Source organism: Miscanthus floridulus, chromosome 8, assembly GCF_019320115.1.
Source record: "Miscanthus floridulus cultivar M001 chromosome 8, ASM1932011v1, whole genome shotgun sequence".
In the NCBI taxonomy this organism is placed as follows: domain Eukaryota; kingdom Viridiplantae; phylum Streptophyta; class Magnoliopsida; order Poales; family Poaceae; genus Miscanthus; species Miscanthus floridulus.
Genome location: NC_089587.1, coordinates 112114897 through 112136754, shown reverse-complemented (window position 1 = coordinate 112136754; position 21858 = coordinate 112114897). Strand labels below are relative to the sequence as shown.

General features: G+C 48.5%; 1 protein-coding gene across 1 annotated transcript; it reads right to left on the bottom strand.

The window, feature by feature from the left end:
• Positions 1–4899: 4899 nt before the first annotated feature.
• On the bottom strand, positions 4900–11970 carry LOC136477164 (probable glucomannan 4-beta-mannosyltransferase 11). The gene is made up of 9 exons (XM_066475227.1): positions 11108–11970; positions 10810–10908; positions 7101–7353; positions 6880–6990; positions 6642–6778; positions 6431–6544; positions 6146–6345; positions 5801–6052; positions 4900–5659 (listed from the first exon to the last, which is right to left on the bottom strand). The coding sequence occupies exons 1-9, from the start codon at positions 11534–11536 to the stop codon at positions 5494–5496; spliced, it is 1761 nt and encodes a 586-aa protein (XP_066331324.1). The 5' UTR covers positions 11537–11970; the 3' UTR covers positions 4900–5493.
• Positions 11971–21858: the final 9888 nt, after the last annotated feature.

Genomic DNA, 21858 nt, shown 5'->3' with positions numbered 1-21858 from the left:
GATATCGATCGATCCGGTGAGTGTGAAGCGAGACCTCGCAGAAAGCGATATGGAGCGGAGTTGCTGACCGTTGGTGCGAGTTGCGACCGCATCGCGAGGAGAGGAGAGGAGACCGGCGCGCGATTGGGAGTCGGCGCTACCCAGAAATCACGCGCTGTGCTCGCCAGTGGCGACGTACACGTCGGGGCCGGCTCTTCCCCATGGTGCGCCAGCCTTGTTGTCGCCACGGCGGCCGCTCCGGAGTTCGTGCTCGACGACCCCTGCACCCGTCGCCATTGTCCGCGTTCCCGGTGCCGGCGACGGCGAAGCAGCAGTTGTTTAGCCTAGTTCACGGGCCCGTTGGGCTGAAATACAAGGCCGGCCCGAATTAGAGTGGAGATAAACAGATTATATTTCAAGGAAATAATAAACTCTGGTTGCTCAAAAAAATAATAATAAACTCTAGTAATTGACACCATTATTCGATATCTGATTTCATGTAAATCACCCTGTTCGCTTGGCTTATAAGTCGTACTTTTTCGGCCAACGAACAGTATTTTTCTCTCACAACAAATCAGTCAACAGTACTTTCAGCCATGAACAGGGCAAATAACCGTACACCCTCCAATCTAAATGCAAGGTAGGAGTAGTATTTAAGTTCTGTCCTAAGTTGATCTTCTCCCACTTTGACAAAGCTAATAGAAAAATATATCAATGTTTGCAACATCAAATTAATCCCATTAAAATACTATAAAATACATACTGATGGTGTGTTTATTTAGCATATAAATACAAATATATTTTCCCCCAAAATTTATTAAAACTAGAGAAGTTTAACTTAAGATAAAACTAAAAACATCTTTAGAGGGTGTGTTTGTGTGCATGAGGGTGGCTCGTGTGGATGGACTAGGCCAGGACTAGATTAGCCAGGCGGAGCAAGTGTAACCTGATTTGTTTGGCGTGGTTGTGTTCTTCCGAAGTCTAGGTCAGTGCATCCTGCATTTGATTGGCTATATGAGATGTGGGAAAATTCAGTTGTTTCTTATTCACTCTTTTGATTCACGCACTTTCATTATGTCCTTGTTTAGTGCTTCTTTTCATTCCTTATGTGCTCTTGAGTGAATCCTAGGATCTCGTCATGATAGTGTGCTCTTAGATCATAGGTTACATTCTTCTTCGAAAGATTTTTTTTTTTACAAAGAAAAAACATTTTTATGAGAGAGCGCATGTTTAAGGATATGTTTTTTTTTGTGTAATGGTCCTAAGGGCTCCTTTTAGTATGTTTTTATCGAAGTTGTAGGGTTAGCTCTTGGTAGGGGTAAATATAATTTAATAGGCTAAGGTTTATCGCTGTAAATTTCTAGAGCTTCAGTTCACCTCATCTTCCGAGCAATCCTTTCAAGAAGAGTGAGAACTTAAGTGGGAGAAGGCAGCCAAAATGGAATAGGAGATCTCGACGCCAAGTACATATAAGGACCCCACACACACACACCACCACCACACACACCCCAGCCCACATAAGGCTTTATTAGGCCACACTCGTATCAATCTCAATCCACATGTGTTGGGACAGACTATATGTAAAATTAGTTAATTTGTCACCCCCAATCCATCTTAATATATGTGAAATGAGATAGATAAGAGTGTAGCCAAACAAGGCCTAATACAACTGCAACACGCAGGCAAACAAATAACCCCTTTAAACCTGGACCAGAATTATTTGATTACCACAGGTCCACTCCTGGACCTCCGCTCATCCGCTCAATGGTGCAGCTTAAGCAAACACAGTTAACTATATATAACTGTGCCACTAGGAATAACACTGCTCTGAGACTGCTTTGGTACTTGGATAATTTTTAAGTAGACATCCTTTAATGGTACTATTTGTAGATGGTCACTACTTAATACATCGTCTTTGCTAGAAAAGATGTTCAATTATGGCAATTAGTTCTTAAACACTTAAGGCCCCGTTCACTTCGCAGAAAAAACAAGTCAAAACACTGTTCTGACTTATTTGTTGTGAGAGAAAAACACTGTTCCAGTTTGAAAAAACAAGCTGAAAAAGTGTGGCCATTATACCCCTAACTATTAGAGGAAATTATTTCCATGGCCCCAAAAAAGTGTTGCTTAGTTTTTTGGTTTTTTTTCTCGAACTTGCTTATTTGGCCCTAAAATGAATTTTCTTTGGTTTCTTGGCCCTTCTGTTAGTTTGATGGTTTAACAGTGTTAAGTTGTACGCGAAATGACCCTATTACCTCTGAGGCCGAAGGCTATAATTCACAGGTCTTTCAGGCTGCCTCTATCAATAATTTCCCAAAATAAGATACACTATTTTTTTCAAGCATGGAATCATTATTTTTTTAATTTTTTCAATAATTGTTTTTTTCAAGCCAAGGGTAAAAGAGTCATTTCACGTACAACTTAACCCCGTTAGCCCATCAAACTAACGAAAGGGCCAAGAAATCAAAGAAAAATCGTTTTAGGGCCAAATAACCAAGTTCGAGAAAAAAAAGGCCAAGAAACTAAGCGGCACTTTTTTTTAGGGCCAAGGAAATAATTTCCTCTAACTATTATACCACAACCCTTAATAGTTATCTAAAAAAATTATAACTTTTGCATACGTACTTGAATGAAGACAAACTTTACGTTAAAATTGTAGAGACAACTACTAAGGGTCGTGACATAATAGTTAGGGGCATAATGATCATTTTAATAGACATAGTATCTTGTTTTAAAAAAATAGTCGTAGTATCTAAGAGCTAATTGCTACCCGTTTAATGGGACGTTTTGTCCGAATAATGGCTAAACGATAGGTGACCAATTATTTACCGTTTAGCGTTTAGGAAAACACTGATCAGCAAATAACAGCGTTAACGAATGTCCTAGGGGAAATTTTCCTACCGTGTCTCGAAAGAGCTTCGCTCTCCACCCCAGGTCCAATACTCGACAGTACTATGCATATTTTATAAGTTAGAAGGTAATAAGTGTGTCCCAGTGAACTAATAGCAAATGTAAATCGAGATTCAAGTATGACGAAAACTTTCCTAATATCTAGTAAGTTTAACAGAAAGAAAAGACACGCGTATGCATCATCCATACGTTTAACCAAAGATTAATGAAATTTTGAAGCATGTTGATCGGCTGACTCCAGTCTGACCAGAAAATGGGAAAAAAAATTGTGATATATTCCTAAATGTTACCGAACAACTTGTGCCTGATTCTGAATTTCAGGTTACCAACACGGGCTGGAAATGTGAATACACAAGTTCTGCCCATAAGAACACAAACAGGTTCTCCCGGTTTATCACACTGTATCAATGCCCTGAAGGAACACAGCTTGGCAGTCACACCTCAGACTTGTTCGATTCAATTCAGACTCGCATATGAACCGCTTGGTACACGAGAATAGGGACAAAAACATCTGTAATGTTACCATTAAGAGGTTCGGAGGTCCTCCGCTCACTGCTGCATTAATAAAAAAAAATCAACTCCGCACGCCTCGCTTCACTCCCGCAAGCGGCGCTCGATTGCCAGCCCTACCAGATGCGGCGCGCGGCTGCCTGCGAGTCATGGCGGCGCGTTTGTCGGCCCTGCCAAGCAAGGCGCGCGGCCGCTGCCTCCTTGCCTTGTCGCACGGACGCTGCCTCCCTATCTTGTCGCGTAGCCACCGCCGAGCCGCTGCCTACAAGCACTGCCGGGCCGCTGCCTTCGGCGAACTCCACATGTCGACAAGTCTCCATTCTCCATGCAACAAGGAGATGTTTGCGCTGAAGCTTCATCTTGCAAGCGTCTGTTTTAAGTGTTTCAAATATTTCAGAGGTATGTTGCAAGTGTTTCTTACGGATGTTGCAAAAGTAGATCAGAATGTTGCACGTGTTGCAATGGTTATACACGTATGTTGTAAGCTCATGTTTTCAATGTTTCATCTGTTTTTTTTCGACATATGTTGTAAATGTGTTTATATGGATGTTGCATATGTTTTCACACATATGTTGTAAATGTTTTATCTGGATGTTGGTTTCAAGTTTTTGTAAGTGTTTTGGACGCATGTTTTATTTGTTTTCAGACGTATGTTGCAATTGTTGCATCTGGATGTTTTAAAACTAGATCGAGTGTTGCATCTCCCTCCTCGCCTTTCTGCTATCTCGCCTCGGTGTCAAGCGCAGAAAGGTGGAGGGGGTCCCCACTGGCGTGGGCAGGCCCCACGTGCTTGCGGGAGGGCGCAGCATGCGAGATGTGGGTGAGCAGGCACGGGACGCGAGACAGGACGCAGCAACGCGGGCATCCGGATAGGGAGCTAGAGTCTGGACGTCCGGTACCCCCAAAACATTCACAACTTCAACCATGGGTGATCAATATAACTGTGGGAGTATAACCCCCGATACCCACAGGACAAGATATGGGCCGCACCATCAGAGGTGCCTTAGCCCACAAGATCAGGGTATGCGACGCATGGCACTAGTCGCGCGTGCACCGCAATGCTACAGTAAGATGTGATTTATTAGATATTATATAATACCAAATATAATACTTTGCTTGTAACCCTACTCCTCCAGAACATATAAGGAGGGGCAGGGGTCCTCTAGTCGACATCCCTATATGGATTCTAAGCTTAGCTTAAGGCATCTCATCATATGCAATACAATCCACCGAAAGACACAGAACGTAGGGTATTACGTCAAACAGACGGCCTGAACTTATCTAAATCGCTGCCTCTTGCGTTCTGTGTCACCATCTAGTTCTCTCACGTGCACCTCCACCGACATACCTCTCGGTAGACTGCCAGACGTATCTCACCGACAATAACCAAAATGGCTGCTGCTCAATAGTAAATAGATCCACTATTCCATGTGCCACATCAAGTAAAATGTCTGATCAAATGCATTACTCAGAAGTTATCTTTGGCTTCTTGCAGGAAAATATTTGCATGCTACATTTGCATTTCAAGAACTGCCCGGATCCGACAAAATTATTAGTGTTAATAACAATTTACATTTACAAGTTTTATTAAGCCTACACAGGTTATGAACTGAGGAAGCCCACAATCTTCCATTATGGATCTGAACACTGAGTAATATCACTAAATTCAAAAAAAAAACTACGAGTTCGGAGATCTACATAAATTGGCAGCTAGTGCTATTCCATTTACAGCAGCTGCAATTCTTTCACGACTGTGAACTGCATCTCTACGGGATGTGAACAAAATGCTGCTGCACCAATCATTTTTTTTTTGTCATGATGCTTCAGTAAACACTGTTATTATAAATTTGGAATGGTGACACTATTTGAATGGCCTTCTTGACAATAAAGAATGGTTGGCTCAAATCTGACCAAGACTGACAGGAGCATGACGACGATATCTGAACAACCTTCTTGGCAGTGGATCATCTCTGGCCAGGACTGATGGGAATAATGCTCAACTATCATTGAATTCCGGAGTTCGATATGTGCAGGAGACAGGAGCTTTGCTTGCTTAGGTTCTGGTAAGCAGGTGTATCAGTTGTCCACGACAGCTTATGCAGTGCAAGGAGGTAGTGTGCCGACATACCCAAAACCAACAACAAGGAAAGCCGTGCCTTGAAGGAAGAGAAAAATGTAGTATCCCTTATTTGCAAGAAGCAAGTCATAGAAACCACACAGAAGTATGCAGGTTCCAACGAAAAGTTCTGAGCAGTGGTACCTGATATAGAGATTGTTTATAAGCATTTGAAGACACTAGAAAGTATGCCATTAACACTATGCACATTCTCATAAGTGCATAAAATCTACACTAGTTTTATGCTAGCTTTGAGAAACTCTTAATGATAATAGATAAACTTACCTCTCCCAAAATTTTGCTCGCCTCTTCACTAGCTTCGGAATAAGGGGCTCTGTTAGCTTAACATCTATCACCTTTACAGCATCTGATCCATTGGTGCCAGGCTTTGCCTTGCTGGTGTCGCCCAACTTCTCAGTGACAACCCACTCATTGACTCGTCCACCAGCATCCAGAAGACCACTTACTGCAGCTTTAATCCGGTGCAACGACATGACATTCTCAAACAGAACCCAGAGGATCACCAGGTGAAATGAACTGTAACGGCGAGAAGCTTTCAGGTCATCAGGTGTTAAATGATGAAACAACAATAGTATCATTCAAAAACTTGAACCTTGGCACACTTATTACCTCGGTGTGCCAAGAGCCTTCAAGAGGGTTATGGCTGTTGGGACATAAACAACTCCCCAGAGAGGGATCTGAATCTCAGGGAGCAAAACAGACAAAGGGATCGCAAAGCAGTAGTAGATGAATGTCACCGTATGAGCAGCAACCTTCCCAACGAAGAAGAAATCGTACCATAAGTGGATTTTACTCCACAGTGACACTTTCTACACAAGAGAAAAGGGCACACCAGTCAGTCAATGCTGTGATATGTTGCGCTTGTAAAGGAAGTCTGAAAAAAAATAAACAGACCTTGTTTTCTACAATCTCTACCATCATTTTCTTGAACAGGTTTGCCGGCCCACATGACCACCTATGCTGCTGAAACCGGTATGCCTTGAATGTGCTAGGTAATTCACTCTTGACCTAAGCACATACAGATGCAGTATCCTGAGGATTGTTAGATTCGTTTCTTGTTATGTTCTTGAGTTTCCTACAAGCAAGTAATGGAGCACCGGCATACTTTTATGTCACCGACGTAAACGAATTTCCATCCCTGCAGCATCGCACGGACAGCCAGGTCCATATCTTCCACTGTCGTCCGGTCCTTCCAGCCCCCGGCATCATCGATCGCTGAAATCCTCCAGACACCAGCTGTCCCTAAAAGACGAAAATTGCTCTCGTAAGGCCCCCGTCATCAGAAAGGTTTAAGCTTCCGAATTCGATGCTAGAATCATGTATATGAGAGGACATGACTGTACCATTGAAGCCAAAGAATGAATACACTGAGGACCCTGCCTCCTGCTCATACTTGAAATGGTAGTCTAACGACATTTCTTGGAATCTTGTCAGCAGACACTCATCAGAATTAACTGCGCATATGGTTCAAAGACACTTAGAACAGCAAAAGTTTATCACAATATCATTTTTGCTAGTTGTTTTCAAACTAACATTTACAGCAAGAGGTCGCATCTGTACTAACCAAATTTCCAGCGAGTCTGGACGAGGGCAATCTCTGGGTTGTGCACGAGGAACGGGATAGTCCTCAGGAGAAAATCGGACTCGGGCTGGAAGTCAGCGTCAAACATGGCAATGTATTCGCAGTCTTTGACATATTCATGCTTCAATCCTTCCTTGAGTGCGCCGGCCTTGTACCCCTTCCGGTTCCCCCTGACCTCGTACTTTATGTTAACGCCTTTGCTCTTCCATCTCTGGCATTCCATCTCCACCAAATCCTAGAAATGGGAACAGAGATAGATAACTACAGGGACTTGGTTACTGCTGGAACTATCGACTGGCATTGTCCTCAAGTGATGGTCACACAGGTCACTTGTTCAATGGTATTATATCAGAAGAATAACTCAAATTAAAACAGCATGAAGAGTGCAGAAGAGTTAACCATGCTCATCTCATCGACTCATTAACATATAAAAAAAATGGAGGCTTTAACCTACAGATACCACGGACGAATCGGAGGGCATCCGGACGGGCCAAATCGCCTCCAGGAACTGAATCAACTCGCTGTTGGAGCCGTCCACGCTCCACGAGCAAGACAGGCTTAGCTAGCAATCACGTGAACCAAATCCACAGGCGCCATACCTCCGACGGCAAGGCACCAGACGCCCTGATGACGCGAGTGATACCCTACCCCCGACGCCTGCCTGTGACGCCCTCGCCGGTACGGCCCCGGGACCCCGCAGCGCTCGCCGTCCTGCCATGACCGGCGCTGGCGGCGGGGCCTCGCCGGAGTTCGGCGTCTAGGGCGAGCCCATGACACGCTAACACGTCCAGCCCAATACGTCTGGGGCACCCAAACGGCCCATACTGGGACCGGGATTTGTGCGATTATACGGGTACCTAGTTCAATAGCATCTTGCGGCCCAGTAGTCAACTTCATGTTTTGACGAACCGCGGATCCCGTAATTCCGCAAGTTTATGTTTTGAAAAAAAAAAAATCCCGATTGAATTTGAGGATCCTCGCACGAATTCAGGGAAATTGAAACATGGCTCGCCGGAGTAAGATTTTTGTCGTTGTCGGTTGTTCGGTACCGCTACTTTAGGAGCACTTTTTTCATCAATATTCCTACAGCAATTTCTCTTTCCCTACCGGCGATGTCGGTAGTTCGGTGGCTGCTACAACTGCTCCACCCCGGCCGAATAACCTCATCCGACATTAAAGGAGATGGGCTTGAAGAAACAAACAAGCAAGCAAGCAAACAGTGATCGATTTTAATGGTGACCAGGGGTAGAAGAAAAGGTTCTTGTGGGGGACAGCCTTCCTGCATTCCATGTGAGGCCTCGCAGCGAATCGTGGCCAGTGCCCAGTGCCCACGTGGCCAGTGCCCAGTGCCCAGTGGGGCTTGGCATCAGCCGCATGGCACGAGAACGTGCACGATCGAGCCAGGATCAGGATGCCTTAATTTGCAGTCAGGATTGCAGCACTTGCACGGCTTACATTCGTGGCAGCGCCGGCCGAGATCCCGCCGCACGGCGCGCAGGCGCAGGTGAGAAAAAGAAGATCGTTCCCCGGCGTGGTCTGTGCTGTTGTTCTTGCCACGAGCCCACGACGCGACGCAATTATTCTGTGCCTCGTCGGCGGCGGTTGACGTGGACCGCGGCGGCGCTGCTGCCCGCTCTAGCTAGCTCGTGCTACCGGTCGCCGTCCGAGCACGTACGAACCAACAGGCACGTCTCTTTCATTCCCCGGTCCCCGGACGCCACGCACCGATCGCCGTGCCATGCCATACGCGCGCGTACGCAGCGTATACATATGGCTCAGGCCGGCCGGCCGTCGGTGTCGTCGTCGCTGGCGCATGCATGCCGCTGCCAGCCAGCAGCAGCCTGCAGGACGGCCGTCTCTGGCTGGGCTGGGCGGAGCCGTTGGATGGCTTGGGGATCCGTGCAGCCACACGAGCTCCTAACAGAGAACGTAACTGTCAAGGAAAAGGCAAGTTCCAGCTAGCTTGAGAGCAGGTATAATAGCGGATGCTGAGGTGGATGCACAAGCACAATCTTTGTGTTTGTTCGTGCGCGCATCGCTACCCAAAAACGACGGATGCACAAGGACGCCGCCGAAATTAGGAGAATGAGGAGGCAGGCAGTGGCCGGGGCAGCTAACGGCAAGGTCATGCGTGGAGCGGTGGATGATACAACCGTACCGGTGGGATTTAAGGTTAGGGTATCAAATTTTCAAGGAAGAAGAGTGTTTCAATGGCCGGCGGGCTTAGAAGAGGGAGGGGCTCAACACTGGTGACGTGTTGAGGGGCGTTGAGCGAGGGACAGGGGCGCTGCTGAGCAGCCCGTGAGGATATCTCATTGGACAGGGAGGAGGAGGGTGTCGACGACGAGAGGTCACTTGAAAGGTAGCTAATTAGGGTTAGAGAGACGCGGGGATCCGAAGGAGCGGAGGCAGGGCAACTACGAAAGATGAAGACACGAGATTTTTTTTTTTTTTTTTTTTAGAAATGACGGTAAAATTTTTGCCGTGATTTTTATTAATCGAAGAGGGGATCATACTTGTGTCGACGTGCGCGGTGCACATGCGTAAAATTGTCTAGGAATCTCGAGCCTGCCTATTCTGTAACTAAAGTCTAAAGGTGCTTTTGCCTACTTCCATCATTGTGTTTTTTTTTTTTTTTTGAAACAAACCTACTTCCATCATTGTCATCAAGTCAAGGGGGGAAAAAAGCTCAAAAAATGTCCTAAGCCGCTAAGCATATACTCCTAATGGTACCATGGTCCATGGACGGAACAATGCATGACTGGGCCCGGCCGAGGTATGTGGACCACTGGCACTGGCTTGCCGCATAGACTTGCATTGTTCGATGGGGTCCAGAATACAGACCGATCGAGCAGGTGGGGGCGCCACAGATCCGTCTGGTTGGTCCGCGTGCATAAGCTGTTGTGCACGCCGTCGTGTCGTGCTTACTATTGCAGTTTTCATTGCGTTTTGGTACGTGTACGTGTACACGCTAGTGACACACAGACACAGCGGCCATAGCTCCGCCGCCCGCCGGCCAGGAAACGCGGCAGCCGGCGGTCCGCGCCATTCCGATAACTCTTTCTGCTTGGCAAGTGGCCAGTGGCAGTAGGAACGACCAACCCGCACGTACGTGTCTCTTTTTTACTCCCGGAACCCCGGCGGATTTCTGGCGCGTTTCTGCGCCGGCAAGCAAGGAAGTCAGAGGCGCATCCACATCCATCGATCGGCAGGCAGGCAGCCCAGCCCAGCCCAGCCCAGTACTAGGCTAGGACTGCCTACTGGTGGTGTGGTGCACTAGTGCAGCCGGCAGGCGTTGTCGCGACCGCGCCGGGACGGACGCTATGCCATACGCGCCAGGCCACCCCGAGCCCCGTCCGCCCGTCGCTCTCCGTACCCGCTCGTACCTGGCCTTTGCCTTAGTAGCTAGTGCGCCCCGACGGCGCCGACGTGTACACACCGGCGGGACATTCTGACCCACTGCTGCTACGTAGCTGTCACCGTGCCAAATAATCCAGGGGGTCATTCTCAATTCTGATTACACGATATACGGCGACGGGACGAACCGCGCGAGTGCCGCCGTGACGACACGGTCGGAGTTTCGTATCCTACACTAAAATTGACTACCAGTCCGCGGTTTGCAAAAGGTCGGGGGCTGAGACCTGAGATAGAGAAGAGGGGAGCGGTCAGGTCGCCGGCGTACGGTACGTACCTTTACAACGGGGTCCGTGGAGTCGTCCAGCACCTGGATCACGAAGCGCTCCGACGGCCACTCCAGCGCACATGCCGCCCCGATCGACAGCTTGTACACCTTCGCCACCACCCATTCCAGCATGCACCCAAATTAATAAAATCGTCCATCAGTCACCACCAACATGCACGGTCAAAATAACCAGCTCAATTAATCCACTCTGCCTGCTACCAGCTCATCATGTCCACTACTAGGCGTCTACGCCAGCAAGCAATGTGCCGCGCCTGCGCTAGCTCACGCTCATCGATCGGCCACTCACCTCGCGCTCGTTGTACATGGGGATCTGCACCAGCACCACGGGGTACTTGGCTTCGCCGCCGCCGCCGTGGCCGCCGGACTCCTCGTCTCCGCCGTCGGCGCTGCCGGCGATGATGGGCTCCCAGCGGTACCGGCGGTGCGGGCCGAGCCGGAACGCCCAGACGACGAGGCACACGGCGCAGACGAAGAGCTTCTCCACCAGTATCATGACCGTCATCGCCAGCGACAGGAACACCAGGAGCCGCACCGCCGGCACGAGCAGCAGCGCCCGCGCGTGCGCCCACAGGTACGCGCATTGCGCCGCCACGGCCGCCCAGTCCACGCGCACGGGGAGCTGGAGCTCCGACCACAGCCGCGCCGCCTCCTCCGCGATGCCGGCGGCGAAGGAGGCGGCGGCGCTGCTGTGGCCGCCACCGCGGGCGGCGTCCATGGATGGATCGCACCCTTTGGCGCGACCACGGCGGGACGGCCGGATCTTGGGCGGGCAGGGGCAGAGGCGAGTGAGGCAGTGAGCTAGTTCTCGCTGCTGTCCCAACTAGCCGGCCGGCCAGCTAGCAGATGGAGGAAGCGGCGTGCAACGGCGCCGGCTTATATAGCTTGGACTGAGGCATATGGCGTGCTAGTGTAGTGGTGGTGGCGCCCGAGCCATGATGGGGACGCCAAGGACGGACGACGCTTTGCTCATATTTGGCTCTGGCCTGAGTCTCCGATCCATGTGTGCACATGCCACATGCTCTTCTAGGTTGTGTTTTTTTACTCTCCCCAAAGGAAGATGGACAGGGTCTTGCATGCTGCCTATAGGTGGAGGTGGGCAGGTTTCATCCCGGTTACCAGCTGGTGGTTGGTGAGATCAGATGGGTAAGCCGTGAGCGTAAATCTTGCATGGCCATGTGAGCTGATGGAGAGGGCGAGAGTGAGTGGCTGAGTGTTAGACGACAGAGAGTGGTGAGTGGTCAGGGTATTTGGGGCCACTTGGTGCTGCCTGTATCATTGCTCATTGGTGTAGAAAAAGCGGAAGGGTATGGATGGAGGAGGAAAAAGAGGTGCTCAGATGGCAGTGGCCAATGGGCAAACGGGGTGCGTGATTCTCCGCAGCCATCGTTTGTCTGGCCAGCGCTAGCAGCCTGTGTGCGCCCGTGCCGGCCGGCGGGTATCCGCCAGCCACGCGTTCTGTGGTGTGCACCCGGCTTGGGCGATTACGCGGCCGGCTTCGTCCGGCCTCGCCTCATCACGCGGCTGCCCGGCCGGCGGTAGCCGTAACGGAGACGCACCAGCGCGACCCACCCACCCACGCCGCCACGCGCGCATGCGCATCGGTATACCATGCCGGGTCCGCACGGCCGGCCGCCGTGCTCAGCGACAGGCTAACAGCAAGCGCACATGAATCAGTCAGGCGGGCAGCAGGGTGCCTTCAGGCTACTGCTGCTCACTCCTGCCGCCGCAAACATGTGGCTTGTTTGCGTCTTCTTCTCGGTGTTTTCCCTCTCTCCCCCTGAAAATCGTTCCTCGGTCACGACATGAACCTACGATGCGGCGAGCGAGGTGTCAGAGATCAGAGATGGAGTAGTGTGAATCAGTGTGAATCAGTGACCGTCACAAGATATGCTGCAGGAACAAGCCAAAGGAGACGAGCTGTAACAAGGACAAGAACAACTGGACGAAGGACAAGGCCATCACAATTCACAACCACAACGAGAGACGATCGAGCGCTGCTCTGGTTGGCAACTTGTCCGCTCCTGGTCTCTCCTCACGATCCGGAAATCGCACAGATCCGGTTCGTTCGCGTCAAAAGGAGTTGTTGGGCCGAGATCCAATCCAACATTCAGGCCGCCGTAGGAGTACAACAGAAACAGATCCGAAGCGGCTCACGGAGCTTTCTCCAATCATTATGCTCCAAGACATATAAATAGTGTAGTATACTAACCTCTGAAGGTAATGTATATAATTAAGAACAGACTGAACGTTGATGCCGCCGTCTGAAAGCAGCTTCCAGCCCAAGAGTTTTTTACTCACAAGATGCACAGAAAAAAACTAGGGCAGCATCCAAAGGATGAGAGGAGTTTGCTGCGAGAAGCTGCTTTCTGCTTTCTGCTGTGTCCCCTACAAACGGAGCCGGTGACGGTGAATGTGTTAGATTCATCTCCACTAAGTTGGTCTAACGGCTAATTGGGCCTTTGATCCGCGCCTTGATCAGGGGCGTTCAGCCGTTCTCCTGGCTGATGGGCTCCCGTCGCGTAGCACTGTAAACAGGAAGGTGGGGGTCGGGGCGCAAGGTACGAGGTTCACCGCAGCCGCCAGCGCCCCACCGAGGTTCCTAACCCTAGTCCAATCAAGAGGGGAGTGCTGTGAGCGACAGGAAGCTCCATCGGTGTCGCTACTGGACCGCGCCCCACTACGATGCTACTTCTGCTCCGACATCAGTGGCCACGTCGCGGCGGCGCCATGGCCGCCTGTAACACCCTCGGTATTACGCCGTAAATCATTTACTAAAACATGTCCTAAGCATCATGCTTAAATGTTATTACATGTGATAATATGAACAAGTGAAGCAGTGTAATTTAAACGAACCATAAAAACTTAAAACAAAAGGTTGTTCGCGACTTGAAGTTATCAAGTTAGGATGTTCGCGAATTTTTATTGAACGAAAGCACTAGAGAACATGCATGAGAGGCCTAAATAAAGTTGAAAGTCTAAGGATTATAGTTGACAATGAAATACTTGGTGTAGAGAAATAATTGGGTTAAGTACAAATTTCAATAGCTTCAAAATGCAACTAGAAATAGAAATCCATTTAAAACTTAGAAAATTTCTTGAACTTTGGAAAGGGTAGACATTGCTTTGTTCATCAATTTTTGTAGAAAAATTTAGTTAAGAAGTAGAGTAGTGTCATGGCCTGTTTTAGTAGCCTAATGTACCCTCTAAAGTATGGTAAAAATGGTTTGGGTGTTTGACAAACCGATTAGTTGTTTTGGACGCTTTAAAAAGCGTGCATGGCACGTCCTCGGTCGGTTTCCTCGCGTAGGCGTGGTCACCACGTAATTGAGCAATGTCGTCGACACGTCGCCCACGCGCGCGCCTGGCCGCGCTCAGCCGGCCGCTGTGGCCGACAGCCCTAGCGCGTAGCTACCCCACCTCACTGCCGCGCTACTACCCCACCGCTAGCTCCCAGCATGCGCCGTCACGCCATCATTGCTGTGCCCCAGCTCGCTGCACCGCGCTGTTGCCCACCGCGCCATAGCACGCTACCGTCGCGTCCGCCTGTGCCTCTGCACCGCTGCCGTTCTGTCTTCGTGCACGTGGGCTTGCCGAGGCTACCCGCGTGTCGTTTCGCCATTAACGGCTGCCCTGCTGTGCTGCCACGGCCTGCGCGCGTGTGAAAGGATCAAGATGCCCAAGAGGGGGGATGAATTGGGCTAATTCTAAATTTCTTTGCAATAATCAACTCCTATTGTTAGCCTAATTAACCTCTTGTGCCTAGAAAGTGTTTCTAATATTCTATCGCACAAGAAGTCTTGTAACCTAAGTTCCAATCCTACTCTAGCATGGCAATCCTATGAATATAAAGACAAGTATTGAATTGCTCAAAGTAAATGCTCAAAGTAACGAGAGAACGAGGAACGCGACGATGTTTTGCCGAGGTATCGGAGAGTCGCCACTCCCCACTAGTCCTCGTTGGAGCACCCACGCAAGGGTGTAGCTCCCCCTTGATCCACGCAAGGATCAAGTGCTCTCTACGGGTTGATTCTTCGACACTCCATCGCGGTAAATCACCCACAACTGCTCACAACTTAAGTTGGATCATCCACAAGCTCCGCCGGATGATCACCAAGCTCCCAATTACCACCAAGCCGTCTAGGTGATGGCGATCACCAAGAGTAACAAGCATGAACTCTCACTTGACCACAACAAGCCTAATGAGAAGGGTGGATGCACACTTTGCTACTTTTGATATCACTAATGAGGGCTCTCTTTGGGATTCTCAAATCTTAATCACCTCACTAGGACCTTGCTCTTCTTGGCACTCTCAAAGGTGTTTCTCAGCTGTTGAAATAAGCAAAAGTATCCCCACACACGAATGGAGGAAGTATTTATAACATGGGCTGAAAAATGAACCGTTATGTGCCTCTGCGGGGTAACCGGACGCTCCGGTCATGTTGATCGGACGCGCCGGTCAGTTCACCCCGAACTCTAGTGTTTAAAGTGTGACCGGACGCGTCCGGTCGTGATTTTCCCTCTCTAGAACCTTACTGGAGTCGACCGGATGCTGGCCCTCAGCGTTCGGTCACTTCATCTCTCAGCGGCCGGTCACCTCCAGACAACTTCATCTTAATCAAATGAACTGACCGGACTCTACGTCAGCGTCCGGTCACACCGAAGCCAACGTCTGGTCAGTATTTGACCCTCCATTCACTTCCAACTTTCGAACATACGTGAGTGAAGTTTGCTCCAATAGATCTAAGGGCTTTTTAGGAGCTACCTAGTGCTAGGTTTAGTAAGTGTGCACCACACCTAACCCACTAGACTCACCTAGGTCAAGCTACCCGTCCTTACCCCCTTAATAGTACGGCCAAAGAAAAAACAATGTCCTAAACTACTCTAAGTGTCTCTTCAACACCAAACGACACTTAGAACTAGTCCATCCTTAACCTTGCCGTCCATCATTTGAAAACCAAAATGATTTCCATCGTATGGGCATGACCACCATGATAGCCCAATCGATCTTCATTACCATGACCTAACTTAATTGCCTCCGCAAAACACACGTTAGTCATAGTAATCATGTATTGTCATTAATCATTGAAACCCAACTAGGGGCCAAGATGCTTTCAATCTCTTCCTTTTTGGTGATTGATGACAATACTACCTCGAGTATGTGAAAGAGTTGAGGTTTTTAACATGCTTGGATCATATAAGCTTTTGACAATAAGAACAAAAGAGTTAGGCAAGCTTATATGACCCACGCCAACATGATGTACTCAAAAGATATGAAATAAGCATGAGTATAAGAAATAAAGCTCATTTGCATCGGAGTAAAACGCAGAAGCAAAGCAAATGAGCATAGCACAAGTGATATGACATATAAATAATTCAAAGTAGAGAGCACACATGTCATATTTCACGATCACGTAGATATCACTATCACAAAAATACAGTTTGATGCATAAAAGTAAACACACAAATGCATAATAATGTATCACACATAAAACTCGAAATGTAATAAATAGTCTAATAGATAAACTAAGCTCTCCCTAGATATGTCACTCCCCCTAAGACTATCATACTCGATCACTCTCCCCCTTTGGCGTCAAACACCAAAACCTAAGGGTCGGTCGGTGGGGCTACAGCGGACGAGTCGGGCACTAAGATACGAGGAGCAAGCTAGAACTGAGTGCCATCATCATCTGACCTAGAGCTCTGAGCAGTCTGACCCTCTAAAGCTGGAAGCGATGCTGAAACGGTCTGGGTTGGATCAACAACTAGAGCTGCTGTAGACTATGTAGGAATGACTGGAGCAGCCGGCTCTAATGATGCCACTGAGGAAGGGAGCGTCTCTGTAGTCCCGGTAATAGGTGCAACTATAGACGGACTTGGGACATGCAAATATGGTGGAGTAGGCTGCCCTGTCAACTCACTAAAGGTCGCTCTAAGACTCTTAGAGACTGAAGTATCTGGCACTAGTAGCGAGGAAGTCTAAGCCGGTGTGAAGCCTGTCTAGAGAGGTGTGAACTATGGGACTAACATGGGCGAAGCAAACCACTAGGACACCTGTTCTATAGGTGAAGCAAACTGTGCAGGTGGATGTCCCTGACTCTAAAGCCCACTAGACTATAAAGCTAGAGTGATAGAAGTGGTGGCAGGCTGACCAAGCTAGGGTGAAGGCTGTGGCGGTGGAACCCCAATAGCTGTCACTACATGCTACATAAATCCAAGAAGCTGCTACTGCATGAGGAGCTACTGCTGATGCATGGACTGCTACTACTGTTGTATGGCCTGCTGCTGCCGCTAAAACTCATCTTGTTGAGTTTGAAACTATGCAAAAGTAGCGGTGGTCTCCTGAGCCTGGCGAGCCTGATCCTGCCTCATCCGCTCAAGTATGGCAAGTAGAGCGGGGTCTGTTTGCGGTGCAGATGGAGCTGAACTAGAGCTACCAACCTCATGATCATATCGTTGAGGAGGCATCTAAGGGATATCACGGTAGTCCTCATCTGAGCTATCACTGGGGTCGCTCTTGAGCATCCCCTCCTGCTGAGCATCAAGCTGCTCCTCTATAGCTGTTATGCCCCTGATAGTATCATCCTGCTGGGCTATAGTCTCTGGCACCTCTAGACGATGATGCGGCTGGCTAGGTGCACTCGGTGTACTATGGTGGATCATCTGAGTCAGGTTATATGTAGGAAACTATAGTAGCACCACTGTACTCAGCTAGCATCTCATGTGGCCTCACTGTAACTACCCTATAAATCAAGAATGTAATCTAGTGAGCATACGGCAACTGCTTATGACCCCTAAACCCCTCTACAATAGTATCCTCCATCTCTGATAGAAGGAGATCCCAAATATCAAACATTGTCTGCTGCATCAGACAGTTCAGTAACCACAATTGTATGTAAGTCAAGCCCTCGCGATAACCCATCCTCGAAAGCAGTGTCCTCCTCATAATGGCATCAAGCACTCTAGCAGTGGGAGTGAGATCACTGGGAGTCCTGCTAGACCCCTTGCCGAATGGCTCTATGAAGCAGTGGTGGACTAGATCTGTAGGGGGCACCATACTGCCATGAGGGTGTCTAGGGGGCGCTGTCTATCCATAGCCAACCTCATGTAGCTGGACGGGCTGCTCCTAAAGCCTGAGTATCTCCCTAACCCTAGTGCTTGTTAGCCTATAATCTCTGCCACTGAATGCAAAGTGTATGATTCTGTGTTGAGGGTCAATCCAGAGAGAAGCATAGAACTGACGAACCCAAGATGGAACATATAAGCCTGTCCATCCAAGTAAATCTATCAGCCCTAGCAGGTAAGATAGATAGGGGCGAATGTGCTCTCCAGCTGCTGCAATGATAGTCTCAATGTTGCACACCCTCTGAAATATGAATACAGCCCCACTGATAAGATATGCATTATAGAAATCTTCCTACAGAGGTGTGTAGAAACCCTCTAAAGCACGCTCATCCCACCTCGGTGGAAACCACTGCTCAAAGTCCATGAATCTAAGCTGCTGAACCTGCTTGGCCGTGGTGGCCCTCAAATCTAAGTGGGTCACTAGAGGCGGACCCTGTGGTCTAGGCGGTGGATGTGAACCCCTCCACTGAGTCTCGGACCTCAGAGTGGCTGGCACACGGGTACGTCTAGAGCGGCGAAGCTGCGGCTGAGGAGCCTGCTCTGTCTCCATAGCCTGCTCTCCCTCCTAAGTCTGTGCTGCTGGCTATGGCTCCTGCTATGACCCCCCCTGAGGCTGACTCTCATCCAAGACAACCCACCATCCCGCAACCATGACAGTCCCAGCTGGACCACCATGATGGCGCTCAACCTGCTCTAGTGCAACCCTCATAGATGGAGAGAGCTGATCTATGATCTGGACTCCACTCCTAGCACCTCCTGCCTCTGCATGCTCTGCTACTGCTGCAACTCCGGCTGCTCTAGCTGTATTTGCATCTAGATACTTCCGCTTCTTTGTTGCAAGCTTCTTCGTCGCCTTGCCTTTTGGATCTGCAGGCAAGCGAGGTGGGGGCCTCAGATCCTCATCACCTGGACCACCTCCAACATTCTTGACATGAACCATCTGATGGATCTGAAAAGAACAACTACCACTGATGAAGATCAACTGCCAACTGTCACTTCCGAGGCTTGGCCTCGATCCATACTCGCGAGCTTGGCCCTGAGTTGACTGACAACTACAAATAGGACCTCAACGGCACCGACTCGCTGCACGATAGAATAGAGGATATACAAATAATCTTAAATATTCATCTAGAGATACAAAACCCTAGGAAGCAAGTAATTAGGTATGAAATTGAAAATGAGGGCTTGCTACCTGATGAACCGGCGAAACGACAAGAAGAGAAACGGATCGGGGAACCACCGGGTCAACAACTGGAGATTAGGGTTCGCAATGCACAGTGAATCGACAGCTAGGGTGGGAGCTCGGAGGTGTGAAGCAAGACGGAGGCGTAGCTAGGGCAAGCGTGGTGGCGCACGTGGTGACACGGGCAGTGGCAGCGCGCGACGCGGAGCAGTGCGGGCGGTGGCCTGGGCAGCGGCAGTGCATGACACGGAGCGGCGAGTGGCGGTGCAGGCATGGCATAGGGAGCAGCGGCGTGGGCGCGACACAAGGAGCGACAACGTGGGCACGGAGCTGCGAGCGGCAGCGCAGGCATGGCGTAGGGAGCGGTGGTGCGGGGTGCGGCGCAGGGAGCGGCAACAGTTCTAGGGCAAGGTCGTGGCGCTGAACAGTTATAAGGGGTCCCTGGACCATCATAGAAAGGAAACAAGATAAGAGATTGAGTCCCGTATGTTTTCTACTGACCGGATGCTCTGGTGGCTACGACCAGACGCTGCCACCCAGCGTCCGGTCGATTCCAGAGAGGTCCAAATCCCCTGGAATCGCCACTGGACGCGTCCAGTGAACATCGATCGGACGCGGCCAGAGTTCGATGCAAGCTGCCTTCATCGTCTTCAATCGACCGGACACTGGATCACCATCTGACCGGATGCTTGAAGAACACTATTTCAGCATCCGGTCACTCCTTCTCAGCAGCAGTTCACCTCCTGTGAACTGACCAGACGCTGGACATCAGAGTCCGGTGCAGTGTCTGGTCACCCTTTTTCCAGCAAATCTTTAATGTCCTTCGTGCAGTCTGTTCCCAATCAAGTCCCAACTTCAATAAGATCCAAATAAACACTAATTGGGACTAATGTGAGTGACCTCTCTCAAACCCTCAAGTTTTTTCAAAATATTTTGTCTTAGGCTATAATTCTTTTTAAGAAAATAGGCAATAAGAGGGCAATTGAAGATAAACGACAAAACAACATTCATGCATATGCAATGCAATACTTGAAAGTAAATCTAGTTGCTTGTCAAGTTTGATCGAAGGTTAAGCTTTTTCACATGCCTTTCGGCGGTTATCTTAACCATGTTAGACAAGCCCTATATGCATTATCAAAGATTAAACATGTTGTATATTACAATGCAATGCAAGGGACAACACAAGCTCATTTTTTAGTGAAGTTACTAAAGTCAAGAACATTGAGCTCATTTCGCAATCGACAAAAAGTCACCTCATCTAGTGGTTTAGTGAAGATATCCGCCAATTGATCCTCGGTCCTTACACCTTCTAATGATATATCATTTTTAGCAACATGATCTCTAAGAAAGTGATGGCGGATATCTATGTGCTTGGTGCGAGAGTGTTGAACCAGATTATTTGCAAGTTTTACCGCACTTTTATTATCGCACAAAAGAGGTACTTTTTCTAGAACTACACCATAGTCTAGCAAAGTTTGTTTCATATAAAGTATTTGTGCACAACAAGCACCCGCGGCAATGTATTCTGCTTCGGCGGTGGACAAGACCACACTATTTTGTTTCTTGGAGGACCAAGACACAAGTTATCTACCAAGCAAATGGCACCCTCCGGATGTGCTTTTTCTATCAACTTTGCAACCGGCATAATCCGAATCGAAATAGCCAACTAATTCAAATATAGCTCCTTTGGGATACCAAAGACCAATGCTTGGTGTGTACTTAAGATACCTAAGGATTCTTTTAACGGTAATCAAATGAGTTTCCTTAAGATTAGCTTGAAATCTAGCACACATACACACACTAAACATGATGTCGGGCTTAGATGCGGTTAAATATAACAAGCTACCAATCATAGAGCGGTAGATAGTTTGATCAACCATGTTACCTCCCTCATCTAGGTCGAGATGTCCATTAGTTGGCATTGGTGTTTTGATTGGCTTACATCCATCCATCTTGAATCTCTTGAGAAGATCATTTGTATATTTCTCTTGAGAGATGAAAATCCCTTCTCTCATTTGCTTGACTTGAAAACCAAGAAAGAATGTAAGCTCTTCAATCATTGACATCTCGAACTCCTTTAACATCAATTCACCAAACTCTTTACAAGAATCTTCATTTAATGATCCAAAGATGATATCATCAACATACACTTGACAAATAAAGATGTGTCCATCAAGCTTCTTGGTGAATAGTGTGGTGTCGACCTTTCCGATGGTGAAGCCCTTCTCAATGAGGAAGACCCGAAGACGCTCATACCAAGCTCTTGGGGCTTGCTTAAGCCCATATAATGCCTTGGACAACCTATAAATATGATTAGGATATCTAGGGTCTTCAAACCCAGGAGGTTGATCAACATAGACTAGTTCATTAATAAAGCCATTTAAAAAAGTACTTTTCATATCCATTTGATATAGTTTCATTTCATGATATGATGCATATGCAAGGAGGATATGAATGGCTTCTAGTCTTGCAACCGGTGCAAAGGTCTCTCCAAAATCCAATCCTTCAACTTGAGAGAACCCCTTTGCAACTAGTCTTGTCTTGTTCCTCACAACTACACCTTGATCATCTTGCTTGTTGCGGAACACCCACTTTGTTCCAATGACTCTTGCACCTTTTGGCCACTCTTCAAGAGTCCAAACTTCATTGCGGGTGAAGTTGTTCAACTATTCATGCATGGCATTTATCCAATCCAGATCTTGAAGAGCTTCTTCTACCTTGGTAGGCTCATA